General features: G+C 35.0%; 1 protein-coding gene across 1 annotated transcript in view; it reads left to right on the top strand.

The window, feature by feature from the left end:
- Window positions 1-1,041: 1,041 nt before the first annotated feature.
- LOC109058596 (copine-9-like) overlaps window positions 1,042-16,992 on the top strand; it is a 39,116-nt gene continuing 23,165 nt past the window's right edge. The window contains exons 1-7 of the mRNA XM_042713516.1: window positions 1,042-1,682; window positions 6,577-6,617; window positions 10,487-10,533; window positions 14,064-14,167; window positions 14,290-14,329; window positions 14,450-14,452; window positions 14,905-14,981. Of these exons, the coding sequence (XP_042569450.1) occupies window positions 1,606-1,682; window positions 6,577-6,617; window positions 10,487-10,533; window positions 14,064-14,167; window positions 14,290-14,329; window positions 14,450-14,452; window positions 14,905-14,981 (389 nt within the window). The 5' untranslated portion in view covers window positions 1,042-1,605. The remainder of the gene's footprint in view (window positions 1,683-6,576; window positions 6,618-10,486; window positions 10,534-14,063; window positions 14,168-14,289; window positions 14,330-14,449; window positions 14,453-14,904; window positions 14,982-16,992) is intronic.

The following is a 16,992-nucleotide window of genomic DNA, read 5'->3' as shown; positions in this document are numbered from 1 at the left end:
TATCTTCCCGCAGGGCACCAGAGTTTTATTAAAATTAAGGTTAAAAGTCTGGTCACTTCGAAGATGGCTGGAAACTCAAATCAAATTGACCAAAGGGGATTCAATTACAAAAAAAAGGACAAAAAATAAAATAAATACTGTGGAACTGCAAAGTTTTTTTATTCAAAAGTGCTATATATAATTTTTTATATTTTTATTTTATTTTAAGAGATGTACTATAATATTACCATAGTTTTTGCGACATGGTATCATAGTAATACCATCTTTAAAAAAAAAAAAAAAAATATGCATGGTCTACAGTTGGTTATTGTTAGTGTACCATTTTTGGGTAACATAGGTGAATTTATACTTTTGAATCCAACATTTTGAAAGGGTAAATTTCTCCTTATAAAAAGCATTGTAAAGGTATCATGCTATGTTAATAACAATATATCAAGCCACTGTGACTTACTGAAAGATTTCATTTTTAATCATGCCATTCCATTGTTTATTTAATTTTACTTAAATAGTTTAGACTGTATTTTTGAGCAACTTGAGCACACATTCAGTGATGCCCAAAATTTCTGTCTAGGTAGACACATCACTAGATTTTGAGACAAAACCAAAGTAGTTTCTGATTTATTGTCAAAACAATAAATTCATTGCTATAAAAAATGCCCGTCTCATAAATAAATAAAATGGTCCTTTAATATAGTGAATGATTACCATTTTAGTGTTCAATGGTATTATGTATATTTATGGTGGCCTACTTTTTTTGTTAGTGTCACAGCATTTTTGAGGATCAGGTGCGTTCAGAGGTTTAAATCAAACATTTGATGGCCAAAAATGCTATTTATTTTAGCAGCTCTCTAGATTGTGAAACAAAACCAAATTCTGATTTACCAGCAAAACAATACTAACTTATTAATATAAAATACAATAGCCTAGTACTTTTGTATAGTGAATGATTACCGTTTTCATGTAGCTACCATGGCATCATAGATGCGCTTAAATCGAGCAAAAATGCTGTTTATGCAGACAGTTCACTATTTGAGACACGGCCATAGTGCTTTCCGATTTATCAACGGATTCATAACTCGTGTATTGATATGTGGTGCTGAGGAATACTTGAGTATTTTTGTTATTTATACTGCGCAACATCGACGTTTACCACAGCTCAACCGGATTTTAAAAGCCGTGGGCGTTTGAAAAAACTGGATATTTGAAAAATCGTTTCCCCACATCAATAGATTAAACGTCCCCAAAGGTTTCAGATCCATATCTGACACCACATCTCATAAATATTGGATGGCTTCTGTAATATTAAAAATTGATGTTTTCAATTTAAGTTTTCAAAGCGGAGTCGGAGTGTCCGCGGTGAGGGAGGGCGAGAGGAGGTCCAGTCAGACTCTACCTGCTGCCGATCAAACGCGCGCGCTGTCTCCTCAGGTGCGCGAGGGGGTCACACTCAACCGGACCGATGATGTTCGCTCAGTCCAAATTGTAAGGAAAGCCGCATCTCTGCGCCAGTTTGGTGGGCTCTATTGCACGTGTGACGCCTGAGACGAGTGAGACCCAGATTTTGGAGTCATTTGAAGACTTATCTCAAACTCCCGAGGAGCTGCAATGGCATCGATCGGGGAGTTTGATCCGTTAAACAGCAGCGTACCTGCCACCAAAATAGAGATCACCGTCTCGTGCAGGTAAGCGCGAATATCGCTTATTATAATATTAGCTACTTATGTTCAAAATTCGGTTCGTCTTAAAAGCATAGTGCTTTTTCTCTCTTCGTTTTCGCGGTCTATTCTTTGTTCATTGGAAAAAAAATATTAGGCTATTAAAATATATTTGAATTTGGTTATTTTGAAGATGTTATTAAACCAAGCGTCTTAAAAAATATTTATATACAAACAGGCGACTGAGGAGTTCAGCAAAAAACAAAGTATTGGAAAATTGTTGGGTAGCCTGTGTATCTGTGAGACACATCACTCTTGCTTGAGGGGAATTTGAGTTCCCTATAAATAACATGGTACATGAATATGGTAATCTTTCAGCACCATGGTATATAGGACAGCAACAGCCATACCCTTACAAAACAGTACTGCGCCAGTACTATGGTACGTATCAAAAAAAGAACATGGCAGTACCATGTTACTTCTGGGTACTTTTTACATAACCAATGAAAGGGACAAGTCTCCCTAATATTCAGAATAGTGTTCAGACTTTTTTCTATTTTCCAGGTCATTAACTTTTGCATTAGGTCAGTCTATGTTTGGTTATATATAGATTGACAGAATTACACTACCATGCTTTTACCGCATGCTTTTTTGTAAGGGTTTTAGGCAAATCTCTTTGTCCAAGTTTCTCTATTTGCATTCATGACTTGCAGACTGTGTCTCACAATCTAATGAGTTCCCTACCTAGGCGGCATTTTTGGGCGTTGTAGGTGCATTCGACCCCCTTATGGTCATACGTGATTTCTGGAGATGATTATTTTGATCTTTGAGTCATATTTTATTTTTCTTGTCTATCTGTGCTTAACTTTCATGTTGAAAATAGCTCGTAATTGTCTTATGCTGCATATCAAGCCTTTGCTGCCTGAAGAAATTATTTTTAGCTACATATTTTGTATTTTATGATTTGTTGCTTTTCATGAAATGTAAATTAAACAAACACTTATATAATCCAGATCACAGTTTAATCTGTGAAATAAAGGGCGACCTTTTTTAATGCCTGGCTGACCTCTTCCCTCGCTGTGTCCCTCTGGACCGTTCTCTCCTTGTTGGACAGACACCACTGGCAACAAACAACAGCACAGACTCTTTCCTGAATAATGAATGTGTTGACTGCTGATGCTGTCTGTGTGTTTGCATAAAGCCTTCACTTCAGACACTGCTTGCCCAGATATCCAAGGGAGGTCTCTTTATACATGCGACACATCTGCGGCCGCCAGGCTCTGCCCGCTGAGCTCTCGGCAGTAATTTGGCTGAGGTGGAAGACGGGGGCAAGAAAATGGAGCAAGTGGTACCTCATGGTACATATTTCATAGTAGCCTGCTGGGATATGAATGCAACAGATCAGGATTTATGAAAAATGAAATACAGTAACAAAATACGCTCCGCTTCTAGATGCTCAATGGGTTTCTGCTTCACTCTGAGGCAGTGTCTTGTGGCATGACATCTCAGTATTAAAAAAAAAGTGTAGCAGGACAGGGTACAAATGGCTTGAGTTTGTTGACTTAATACACTACATGGCTGAAAGTATATGGGCATCCTGTTCAAATTCTAATGAAGGGAAATATTCAAGAAATAGTTCAGCCGAAAATGAAAAATTGCTGAAAATGTAGTTCCCCTCGGGTCATCCAAGATGTATATGAGTTTGGTAATTCATTGGAACAGGTTTGGAGAAATTTATCATTACATCACTTGTTCACCAATGGATCCTCTGCAGTGAATGGGTGCCGTCAAGATAAGAGTCCAAACAGCTGATAAAAACATCACAATAATCCACAGATCCACACCACTCCGTTCCATCAGTTAACATCTTGTGAAGCTATAAGCTGTGTGTTTGTAAGAAACAAATATGTTTGTTTTTAATAAAAGATGTTTTTAACTCCAAAATGTTGCTTCCTGCTAACATATGAGATTGCTTTCTTCAGTGAAAAAGTTGTCTTAATCTGAATTAGAAGAGAAATATGCACATATCAAGCACCGTTTATAAGGGAAACAGTCTAAAACAGTTCTAAACAAATATGTTGATGGATTTTTTAAAGTGAGTAGATAACAGGAGATGGATTTTTTCACTAGTGAAAGCGGATTATAGACTCATATTTTGGCCAGAAGTGATGGTTTAAGCAACTAACAAAAAAAAAAGAAAGAAAAAAAAACTGTTGTGTTTTGCTGAAAAAAAGAACACCATACAGGTTTGTAATTGCATGAGGGTGAGTAATTGACGACATAATTAAAATTTTTGGGTGAATTAATACATTTTACAATCTAGGTGAAAAAACAAACAAACAAAAAAACATGTTTCTACCTACATTTTTGCAGAACTCCTAAAACATACCTATATATACATTTCACTGCATGAAATGCCTACTAGTGGCAGTAAACCATCAAGAACTTTTATTCATTGTCACACACATTGTTTACAGTGCAGATCATCAATTAATAAAGACTTTCACACATTTTCTTGCACAATACTATGCTATTATCTCAAAATACTTTAACAATGGTGCATGATTTGTAAACTAATACATTTTGACGTATGCACCACCAGCTCCATATATATGGCTTTTCTGGTGTAGTAAACGTGCTGGGTAGCACACCTGGTGCAGCATTGCAGTTGCGATGTTGAGCGTCTCACAAAACACGAGTCACAATAAAAGAGCTCAAAGACTAGTGTAGGTGGTACATAATTTTCAAACACAGTTAACCTTTTAGCACCACTTCCTGGATATTTCCAGACTGCTGCAATACGTACAACAACCAGCATAATGAAAAGCTACCAGATTTACGTTCATCTGTCTTGAACACACTTTTAGCACCATTCACTGAACACTTCACGTTGAAAGTGTCGCGAAACATACAGGAAGCAGCGTAATATCGTTTTGCTAAAATGTTGCCACAGGCATGCTTTTCCAATGAACCTGGGTTGTAATTTTACTCCATGCAATTCTAGAGAATTCTGTGCTTTTAACGCTGTTACAACAGTTTGTTGCCCACCAAGGTCCTCAATGGTGTAGCCTACTCATAGGACCTTGGTGAGAGGCAGCCCACTCATGATGTCCCGGGCCCTGTGAATTTTAGCATCAGGTTTTATATTTGTTGTCCACATACTTTTGGCCGTATTTAATTAACGTTTTGCATACTAACTGTGCTTTTCTATGGAAATAGTTTTGATGGCATTGAGTAGTTACCCATATTCAAAACCCCACAGGGATACTCTAATCTATTATGAAGTCGCATACGAGTGTTCAGAACTGATTCCACTTTGCAAGGCAACAAGTTAGTGAAAGAGTGTCTTTCTGTCACTGCATTAAGCCGGCAAATTGTGGAAGCTGTTCACGGGGGAAGCCAATTCATCAAGGTTGTTTGTCACTGTCAACACAGATTGCAGCAGATGCCGTTGTGTCACTCGATAAGGGAGAGTCTGGAGGGAAACCAGAACGAGGGAATGTGTTGAAGACTCCCAGACCTGGAGATCTTAAAGAATCTGTTGCGTTTGCCAGGGAAAGCTTGTAAATTCCTATCTTTCCTATCATGTTTTGAGAAGCAAAGGAAAACATTCTCCCTGTATATTTTATTTTGAACGTATGACTCATCAGAAAGGAAAATTCTGTACAGTACCGTCAGTCGATTTTCCTTTGAGTGAAGATTTCATGGTGTCTTGTTTAAAACGAAGAGAGCAGGCTACAGATATGTAGGTCTACTGGGCTCTTTTTGAGTGCGCCAAAGTTTGAATTATATATCAACTAATCTTCATAACCTGATTTGGAAGTTACTGGCTGGCTAGATGCTTTTATTACATCCAGTATTAAAATTCATATGTTTGATTAATGCGATGTGTGTCGATGAATATTCCCAACCACAATGGTGGTGAATGCATAAGTAGGAAGTTTGCAGTGCTTTCTTCCCGTGTTATTGTGATCAAGGTCATCACCTAAAACCCAACAACCGAAGCCACACAGTATGTCAAGGGATCCCCGTCAGTACAGTGCACGTGAAAGCGCTCCCTGTTGAGATGCCAGAGCTCCAGGACCCGTTTATTCAGGTTTAAAACGTCACAGCTGGCGTCACACCAGATGTCAGGCAATACCTCCTGTTGCTCAGAGCCACATCCTGCAGACTAGAGATGGAATCGATTCTCTGCTCAGTCGGATGGATTAATGTGCTCTCTGCTGTACTTCCCTAGCCTTTCTTCTATTTATTCCACAAACACAATTCTCCTGTGTGAGAATATCTATGGGTTCCTGTTACTGGCCATCCATCATGTCCATTTTAATGCAGACCTATAACAGACTGATGGATGAAAACTCAAACGTTAAATAGATGCTTTTGCCTTCGGAGGAGTTATGAAACATTACTTTTTATCAGCAATCTTTGTTAAAATATGTTTCTGTTGACAGAGTTAAGGTCAATTTGAAATGCTGTTCACAACCCATTTAACTTCTGTAGCGTGATGCATTTTGAATTGAAACAAGATATGGAATGAGAAAAATGTAGAGACTTGATTTTATCAAGTGGGAATTGATAGAATTGTGAAAGCTGGTTGACAAGTAGGTTGAAAGTAAGGTTGAAAAGTAAGAATTTATTTGTAAAGGAAAGTCATTTTGAAGAACACTAAATATAAGATTATGAAGACAAATTAATTCATGTCAGGAGAAAATTTGAGCCTGCTCTGACCTGAGCATCAATGAGTCTCTTTGTTCACACAGGAAAAACATAGAAGCTGCTTTTGTTTCTGTGCAACCATCTGTTGTAAGCACAATAAAACAATAAATCTCATCTAGATAGGTTTTGTTGGTTTATTATTGCCAGCAATTATTTTGTTCAGTCTGTGTTGTGCTTGAGCATATCTGTTTTTCTGTTTCTTCAGGAATTTGCTGGATGTTGATACCTTCTCAAGGTCAGCACCAGGTAAGTCCTGATCTTAGTGACTGCTTCTCATTGTGAGGCTTGACACAAAAAGTCTATGGAAAGTTTAGAATAATACATTATCATAATGCTCCTGCTATTTATGCATTAGATATGCACGGTATGCAGATTTTCTAAATGCATGGAATTATTTTTACTAAAACATACAGTATACAACATGCACACACACACACACACACATACTGTACTGTATGTACAGTACTGTGCAAAAGTCTTAGGCCATTAGTATTTTGACCAACAAAAAAATGGTTTTATGCCAGTTATATATATATATTGCTTTAGTGTGCCAGTTTACATTTCCAAACTTTCCATTTGCCATTAATTGTAATCCAGTAAGATTTTTGTATGCATGAGGAGTCTGACAGCAGCCAGTGCTCCACACAGAGATCTGATCTCATCATCATCCAGTCCATCTAGAATTACTTGAAGAAACAGAAATAAAAACTATGACAGACTAAATCCAGAAGAACTGTGACAACGTCTCCAAGATTCTGGAAGAAACCTTCCTACAAAACTACCTAAAAAACTATTCGCAAGTGTACCTAGGAAAAAAAACAAAGGGTGGTCACACCAAATATTGATTTGATTTAGTTAATAGGAGTTGATTAATAAATAACATATTTATGACACTATTTTTGAAAGCACCCTCACTTTACAGCATTTTTATACAAGTGCCTAAAACTTTTCATGGTTCTGTAGCTTTGAATGTAGGATTCTTCAGGTATTTTGGAGATAGTGTCGCTTTTCTTCTGGATTTAGTCTTTTTTCATGTAATCCCAGACAGACTGGATGATAGTGAGATGGCTGGCTGTTGTCAGACTCCTTGTGCATACAAAAATCTTACTTGATTATTACAATTAATGGCAAAAGGAATGTTTGGAAATGTAAACTGATATTTCCTACTGACACACTAAAGCAAAAGTATTACGTCCGCTAGGGGTAAGTAAGACACAATAAACAAATAAGACTCTCATCAAGCAGTCAGACTAAAGAATGAAACCAATGAAAACACCATAAATCGAAAGTTTACATTTATTGAAGAGATGAGGAAAAACAGTTACTAAGTGGTACTGAGCTTCAGAAAGACTCAAGGCCCAAAAAGTATATATAGTACTTTTTCACAGTACTGTATATAGAACCTGACTTTTTCACTTGCTTGACGTATTATTAAATAGGAGTGTACACAAAATTATAAAAAAAAACTTGTCTGTCTCAAACATCTGCATGCATAAGCTTAAGTATTACTTGCATTTAAAATGTACCATTTACATATTAATTTAGAGCTTTTTGGTTTTCTTGATTGACTAATGAGCATATAATAATTCTGACTGAGTTGTATTTACTATTCTTAAGGGTAATAAAATAGTCTTGCATGATAATATGGTCATGTTTTAATGCTGTATTATTCAAAGTATTTTTTTATTTCTCTCTCAGAGGGTCAATCACTGAGCAGAAACACAAAGCATTTTTCTCTTCCCAAATGATGTCAATAGCCATGAATGCTATTCACATGAGTTATTTTGCTGTTGCCTTGAAAACAAGTGGGAAGGTTTCAGATGAGTTATTCATGGCTATTTGGTATGTGAAGCTATTGCTGAAAGTGTTGTACCCTTAGGACATGTCTTTTTTCCTACTGCTTTTTCTAGTAGTATCAAAAGGACTACTTTCCTTCCAAAGTAATCTCTGAGTTGAAAAAAAAAAACTTGCCTTTTTAAACCTGCCTTAGTCAGAGAAGCCAAAATTATAGCATTTATTAATCCTTCACCCTAATGCTCACAGCAATCAAACGCTTGACTGACATCTAAGTTACCATAATTTGCACTGAAATTTATTCTAAATCAGTTCCTCGGTTGATCTGGCAAAGGTCATACCTGAATAGGTGTCTCTACTCTTCCTGAAATGCTTTTTTTGCTCTGATGATTATTCCATGGAATTTATGTGAAATCGTTAAACATTATCCGGCCCAGTGTAGTTACAGCAGATTTTTTCGAGGAGTTGAAAATAATGGATGTGGTCAGTCTCATTTTGTTCAGTGCAACAGAGATTATGCATAAGTAATGCATTGCTTCGAGTTACATTTGCATCTTGAAAAACAAGAAATGCTATTTTGGAGTGATTTGCTAGTTATGTCTAAATTCCTGGGCCATTCTCAGTGGGAAAAAGCCATTTGTGTCTACTTAATGTTAACTGACATAATTAACAGGATACTTATTTACAGTGGGTATAGAAAAGAATCACCCCCCCCCTTTAAAAATAATCACATTTTGTTGCTTTGCAGCCTGTAATGAAGACATACACAGTTTTTGTTTTATCCAGCTGTATTTACTCAGTGCAACTTTTAACAGCCAAGTGAAAGATATAACACCAACATATCAGAAAAAAATTAAAAAACAATCACTGAGTTGGAAAAAGGATCACCTGTTCTGTCTGTATTTTGTTGAACCGCCTTTTCCTTTAATTACAGCCTTTAGTCTGTTGGGATATGTCTCTGACTCTACTAACTTTGCAGATCTAGACTTTGCAATATTTGTCCACTCTTCTTTGCAGTTCAATTTGATGGTGTGTGGTTGTGGATTGCAGTCTTCAAGTCATTCCACAGATTTTCAATGGGGTTTGAGTCTGGATACTGACAGGCCATGCAAGGACATTCACCTTTTTCTGGGGTTGATGATTCTTTTCTATAACCACTTATTTTGAACGTATTTACATTATATGATTCAATTTACTGTATAATGTAAATTATATACAAATCCATTTTGATTGTATAATTAGAATATCAGCCAATTTGAATATCCCAATTCATAAACCTTACATTTTATTAAATTATATATATATATATATATAATATATTAAATTTTAAATACATAATTCAATTCTAAGTCTATAAATAATATATATATATATATAGATATATATATATATATATATATATATATATATATATATATATATATATATATATATATATATCATAATTAAATATGTAATAATCTTTAATATAGATTATATATATTTAAAAAATTAGAGCTTAAATTTAATATATGCTTTCAGTTTCAGGTGAAGTGATTGAAATTATTTAATTAATGGTTTAATTTTTCTGACATCATTTTTAAGGGTCTGACATCATTCTTTGACATCATTATTGACAACAGAGGCTATTTTTCTCTTGCTGTCTTTATCAGTATTTCATTTATTTCTTTTCAGTTCTTGCAATTTTATTGGCTTGTGATAGTTCTATGATAGTTAATTCTGAACATATATTTCAGAATTTATGTATTTATTTGATATATATTTGAATGTTTAGAAGTTACATTTTTGTTAATTTATTTTTATTCTATTTTATTATTACATTTTTTTTCTCCAGTGAGATTCACAACTGATTGCTCTCCCACAAATCTTTAGCAGACTGTAGAGCAAAGTTTCAAGTCCAGATTGTTTATGCTTGAATTTTCATATTCCTCAATAGCTGGCTGGCTGGAATGTTTTCTCATTAAGACATTTCTGACATCTTCTCAAACTACCACCCATGGAGCTGCAGTCCATTTGTTGGTCAGAGCTCTTCCTGTTTGGAGTCCTCTTGAATGATTCAGTGAAGTAATTGATTAGTTAGATTCTCACACCTGCTGCTCCACACTTAGACTTTACAGGCCTGGAGTTTGGACTAATACTCCATACTGGTCACATCCAATGAAGTAGGCACATCTCCAAGCCATTTTCTAATTTAGATGATAAGATGAAGCTCTCAGTGAAGCATCTCCATTAGCTTAATTTTAGGAAACTCACTGTGCAAGTGTTTTTATTGATTGTTTCTCTCTGTGTTTGACCATTATTTTTCCATTTTCTCTTCACAGTGGTTGTGTTGTATGTTCAAGGAATTGGTACTAAGGAGTGGAGAGAGGTTAGTATGCTTTTCATGGTATAGGCCTATATGAGCAGAACATATACTGCTCAGTATGTTAGTTTTGTAGCCTTTTGAAAAACTGTATTATCAATTAACATGGTCCATTGGCCACGACTATAGGAGCTGCAATCAGGACACAATATGCAGTTATGTTGATGTGATACATTGTTGTACTTTTGGATCCACCATGAAGGTTATTTATTTTTTTTTTAGTTCTGCTTATTATCAATTGTGTCTATCAGTCGATATTCTCCTCCGTCCTCCTCCTCTATCTGCTCTTGTGTTGATGATCATTTTTTTCTTTTAGTATGTGCATTCTTTTATTTTCCTTCCAGATGAATCTCATGAGATTCTTTCTTTTAGAAACAGTAGGCCTATCCATAAACTTGCAGAAGCTTTTAATTACAAACATGAATAAAACATTCAATATTACAATATTGTTATCTTCTAAATTGGATTTTCTTCATATAAAATAATGTTAAAAACTTTGTTCAGTAAGTTTTTTCAGAAATGAATACCTTTATTCAGCAAAGGACACAGTAAATGGATTAAATGTGACAGTAAAGACATTTATAATCTTACAAAAGATTTCTATTTCAAATAAATGCTGTTCGTTTTAACTTTCTATTATTCAAAGAATCGTGAAAAACAGAAAACCCATGAAAATCCACAAAAATATTGAGCTGCATAACTGTTTTCAACATTGATAATAATAATAAATGTTTACATTTTAAAATATATTCAAATAGAAAGTAATTTTAAATTGTAATAATGTTTCATAATATTAGCCTTTTACTGTATTTTTGATGAAGTAAAGACATAAGAGCATAAGAGACTTCTTTCAAAAACATTAAAAAAAATTCCCAACTGTAACCTAATTCTGAATAACAGATATTTTAGAACCCAAATTATTTAAACATACAAGCATATAACTCTGATTTAATGAAAAATGTGTCATAAAATGTATAATTCACATAGTATTATTGTATTATTCTACTGAAATGCTGAATTTGTTAGTTGAAAGTTATGAAGTAAAAAAAAAACTGCTCCCTTAATTTTTTTTAAATAATGCCAAAGTCCCAAAGTTACAGGTTCATTACATTTTCTGACCAGTTTGAATTTACTGAAGAAGAAAAAAATCAACTTGAAGGAAATCAAACTGAAAAGTTGAAAGTTCACTGTCAAAGAGAGAGAGAAAGAGAAAGTGCATTGTGGATCTGATTGCAGCAACTTTATTAAATACAAGGAACATGGACAAAAACACTGGGGAAAAATATGCAAACGAAACAGCTATCATACAATATGCACAGACAAGTGCTGACAAAACTGAACTGAAAACACAGACTTAAATACACAGTGAAAGTGAGGAGCTAAACAAGATACAGGTGAACATAATCAACCAATGTGAAACTATGACAACAAACTGGAAAATGAAATGCAGGAACAGAAATCAAAACAGAACGTGACACTCATAAAAAATGTAGAATGTAGTAGAAATTACAGAAATTATTATGCAGAGTGTAGTAGAATATAGTAGAAGTTACAGAAATTATTATGCCATGCTAAATAGATAGAAGCAAAGAATTTGTATTTTTCAGCATATTCCCAGTAAGTGCTGAACGGTCCATCTGGCTGTGCTTTTGTGCTGTTTGCCTCTCAGTGTTTTAAAATCATCATAAAGATGACTCTTTTGGTAGAATTGTAAATGCAGCTACTAACTGTATTCCACCACCTTGCCAGGATTTGAGGAATCGGTAGTCTCTGGGAAAGTCTCATATTGAGTGTTGGAAAAAAAAAACAGTATTGTGCTATGGGAAATTTAAGGAATGCAGCAAGCGCTCTGGACTTATCTAGAGATATCCCGCTCTCCAGATGGCATCATGAAATATTCACTGTACTTTTATATAGCTGCTGTGTATCTGGACCAGTGGCTTTCTCCGCATGCATATCAACACTCAAGTGCCCACTCACATTACAAGTACCTCCAAAAGCATGCATAGCAACTGCATTATAAACAGCCAGCTCCCCTAAACAGATAATGCAGCAACCAACGGTCACTGAACCTTTAGTCAAGGACCGATTGGCTCCAGGAACTTCTCCAGAAGCAGATAATGGAAAGCGTGGATACTAAGTTGATAGGTGGGATTATGTGTCTGGGGTGTTGAGAACATGATCTTGGGTCTGAATCTGAGTTAGGAATCAATAGTTCATTACTCTTTGCCATCGGTGAGCTCCACCAAGGACTCCTGCCCAATGGGAATTACTGTCTGATTGCTTCAGGCATGTGTATGTTGGCAGGAAGCTGTAGGAGCTCACACTGAGCTGCTATTCCTGCCCCACATTCATGCAGAGCTCAGGCTGCTGTTGAGTCTGCTGAGAGAAGGGAAGTCTGAGGGCTGATTTTGCTTCTGATCATGAAAATATGATCATAGCAACTGTTATTATGCTTTGGCACATCAGTCATTCCTTCTGTGCAGAATTTACATACAGCTGAGTGGATGATATTAGCTTCTTTTATGCTTTTCTGTTCTATTCATCTGAAGTATCATTTTTCATTAAAGGATAGTGGTGTTTATAAATGGGAATATATATTCTTCTTTACTGTGTTCAAAATTTGGCAAGAAAAATAGTCCAAATAATGTGTTTTCTTTTTAAGTAACTATAACTACATTATAATGTTAAGTGTATCAACTCAATGGGAGCCTGATTCTACCATGGAATACAAAAATATAAGAAGAAATGTTGACTTTTATTTTACAATTCTGAGTTTATGTCACATAATTCTGACTTTGAGTCTTGCATTTTTAAGAAACAGAAAAGAGAAAAAAATTCTGTGGGGGAAATAAAAAAACAATTGCGAGATGTAAACTCAAAAAATCAATTGAAAAAATAAAATAGGTAATTGTAGCTTATCTCACAATTTTGACGACTTCTCAGAATTGGAATTCTATATCTTACATTTTTGAGTTTATATGTCTCAATTCTGAAAATTCTGATAAAAAAAAGTCAGAATTGTGAGATATAAACTCAGAACTGTAAGAAAAAAGGCATAATTATGAGATAAAAAGTCACAGTTAGCTTTTTATATTTCATGATGGAAATGGACTTCCATACAGCTCTGTTAGCCGTGCTGGTGTTGTTGTTCTATATATATATATTCATTCTAAAATGTGTCTATTTATTTGTAACATTTGAATTTCTTTTTTTTTTTCTTTTTTTTTTTTAATAATATAACAATCACATAATTTAGCGTTTTAAGCTGTATTAATTTACCCCAAATTTTAGCAACAGGTTTAGGAATATTGCAAATCTCATGTAAAAGTATTGCTGTAAAATGTTTTAAAATAATATCATGATTTAAGGTATTATTTCTAGGTATTTATTTTGACCTTCTGACAAGGTTAAGCATGTTCTTTCGATAATTATTTATTTTGTACCCGGTTTGTGGAGAATGACCTTTATGTGTTATATTTTTATTATCTTGCCATGAAAACATTTAATCTAATGATGCATCTTTCTTTCTTTAGTTTGGTCGAACAGAAGTGATTGACAACACTCTGAACCCGGACTTTGTGAGAAAGTTTGTCTTGGATTACTTCTTTGAAGAAAAGCAGAACCTTCGGTTTGATGTGTAAGTGGATGACAACACTTCCTCCTTTAATTTCAGGGGGAAAAAAACCCTTAGACAGTGATAAAATGCATTTTAGACATGATCTTCCAATTCACTTTCAATCTTTTGCTTATTTGATGCAGATACAATGTGGACTCCAGAAGCTCAAACATCTCAAAACATGTAAGCAAACTTTAATGTCTCACATGCTGTGCTAATGGATAGACAAGTCACGATGCAATGCCTGCAAGTTTTACTCTGTTGATTTAATGTCTTTTCTGCTACAATGGACGTGGATGACAGAAGGTACAAGCTGTAAATGAGTGTAATTTATCCATTGCTTGTTTTCTATGTCATGCCAAAAATAGTTACAAAGAGAATGCAATTTGTTTTTTGAGTTCTCATTCTTTGAAAAGAAAAAAAAGGTGTCATGTTCAAAGCCCAGACCCTCTGCGTCCTTTAAAAACTGCATGAAAGTGTCTGTCGTAGTTCTCAAAGTCTCGTCTTGTATTTCTGTTGTTTTTTTTCGCTTGCTTTTTTGTACGCATTTCCATGTCATTGATTCACCCCTTCCATTGCTTAGAGTTTCATCAGCCAGGCCTCACCTGTCTTTATACTCAGTGACATACAGTATCCAAGGTGAGTCCTCATACCATCTTTCTGAGATTTTCCAGACAGGACTGTCACTGCTGATTTGTGTCTGTGGAGCAGGAAACCCACAGAACTGTGATTTACCTTCATTGTTTTGTCTCCCACAGTCCTTCCTCGGCCAGACTTTCTGCACTCTAGGAGAGATTATTGGGTCCTCTGGGTCAAGACTCGAGCGGGTGCTTTCGTAAGTCTTTGATTATTTTCCACTATTGATACGACGTTGAAGAAGACACAGTACCATGGAAACAGTTCTTTAAAAATTCTCCATATCCTCTGGGGTCTCCATTCAGGCCACAGATTTAACCACATGGAAGACATAAGTTCATCTAGCCCACATGGCCCAGCTGAGCTCATTTATATAGCAAGTGCTCTCACGATGCTTAAAAGACAAAAGGGTTGATAAATTGGTATTTTTTGTGCAGCTCGTGGTTCGAAATCCTTTTACGATCTCCAGCTCTTTGATAGCACTTCTAAAATCGATGCTTTTAACTGTGGTCGAGGTGCTTGTTTGGGGTCTCTCAGTGTATCAAACTTTCTGTGTCCGTATCAATCCAGAGCAGTTCTGTGCTTGAATAGATCTCAGAAGCTTTGTTGAGGGGTTAAAAAGGACAACTAATTAAGCTTTGGCTTGAGTAAGGATGGCACTCTGGTGACTGTGGCATTTTAACATTAAGATACAGGCTGCAACTGTCCAGCATATCTGGGTCACATCAACGATCTATTTCAGCTGCACAAAATAGGGTGTCTGGATGATGCCTTCAAAGGGATTTGCTTGCATTTGGTCTTACAGAAGAACCACAAAAATTTTCACAAAAAAATTATATACAATTATAGTGTTTATTAATATGTTTAATTGAATTGTTGTTTTTTTATTTTAGTTTAGTAATTTTATGTGCTTTTGTTGTTTTAATTAGTTTTTCCTATTTTTTTCTAGCTTTATTTTAGTTTTAGGTTTAGGTTTTTAAGTTTTTATCTAATATTTATTTTATTTTATTTATATTTTAAGTTAAGTTTATTTAAATGAATGAAATCTTTGTAATAGTTTTTTGTCAACAGTAACAACACTGGATATGAAACAAATACACAAGATTAATGCTTTCACATGTGAAATCTGTACATGGAGTTTTAAGTCACTAATTTATTTCAGTAATTTTCGTTTAGGGTTTTTAAGTTTACTTTTTTCATGCAATGTTTATATTATTTTACAACTTTACTTCAATTACTGATTTTTTTTAATAGTTTAAGTAAAAAATAACAGCTCTGGATAAGAAGCATGATTAATGTTTTCACATGTAAAATCTGAATATATGCAGTTTTAAGTCACTTTAATTTATTACAGTTATAATTTTTATTTAAGTACAAGTTTTTATGTTATAATTACATTTTACTTTAGCTTTACTTTAATTACTGAAAACAATCTGAATATATAAATGTTTTTAAGTCACTTTAATCCAATTGTTATTTTCAATTATTAAATCACTATTAATTTTAATCTTAAGTTGTTTTTTACCTAATATTTGTATTTTACTTTACATCAATTACTGAAAATGATTTTTAATAGTTTTAGTTAACAATAACAACAGTGGATGAGATACGAAGCAAAAACACACAACTGATGTGTTCAAATGTGAAATTCACATGCTTTTCCATAATGGGGCTCAGTGATCAGAATATAAATTGTTTTAAGTCACTTTAATAAAAAAGCAAAATGAAAAACTTTGAAGATATGGCTAGACAGTGTGACTAAACCCCTTAAGAACATGAAAAATAGTTTGTAAGTCCCTTCCAACAGCTGGTTTTCTTCCCCGAAGAACATGACGGGTGCTGTGTACATGCTCTGTATCACTGCATGGTAGATGGGGAGCTTTTTGTAAATGCGTCTGATGGTGACACGGCATGGGGCAAAAAACTAAATGGGCCGTCTCCTTTTGGCCTTTGTGTCACGCTTTCTGCTGTGCTGTGCAAGCGGCGAACAGCGGATTAGGAAAAAGGTTGGCGGCAATAGGCATATTTTAGTAGGTCAGCCGTCTTTCTAAAGAGCTAGTGGGCAGATACTGTAACACACTGGGGTGGAAGTGTGGAGGAAGAGGTACTACTCTATTACCTGCTGGTTTCTATGGCAACCCACCAAGACTAGTGGCTTTTCAATTACATAGCACTGCATTTGGGCAAATACATCCAATTCCCTCTGTTTT

The sequence above is a fragment of the Cyprinus carpio genome, chromosome A23 (assembly GCF_018340385.1).
Source record: "Cyprinus carpio isolate SPL01 chromosome A23, ASM1834038v1, whole genome shotgun sequence".
NCBI classification, from domain to species: domain Eukaryota; kingdom Metazoa; phylum Chordata; class Actinopteri; order Cypriniformes; family Cyprinidae; genus Cyprinus; species Cyprinus carpio.
This window is presented reverse-complemented; position numbering and strand designations above follow the sequence as displayed.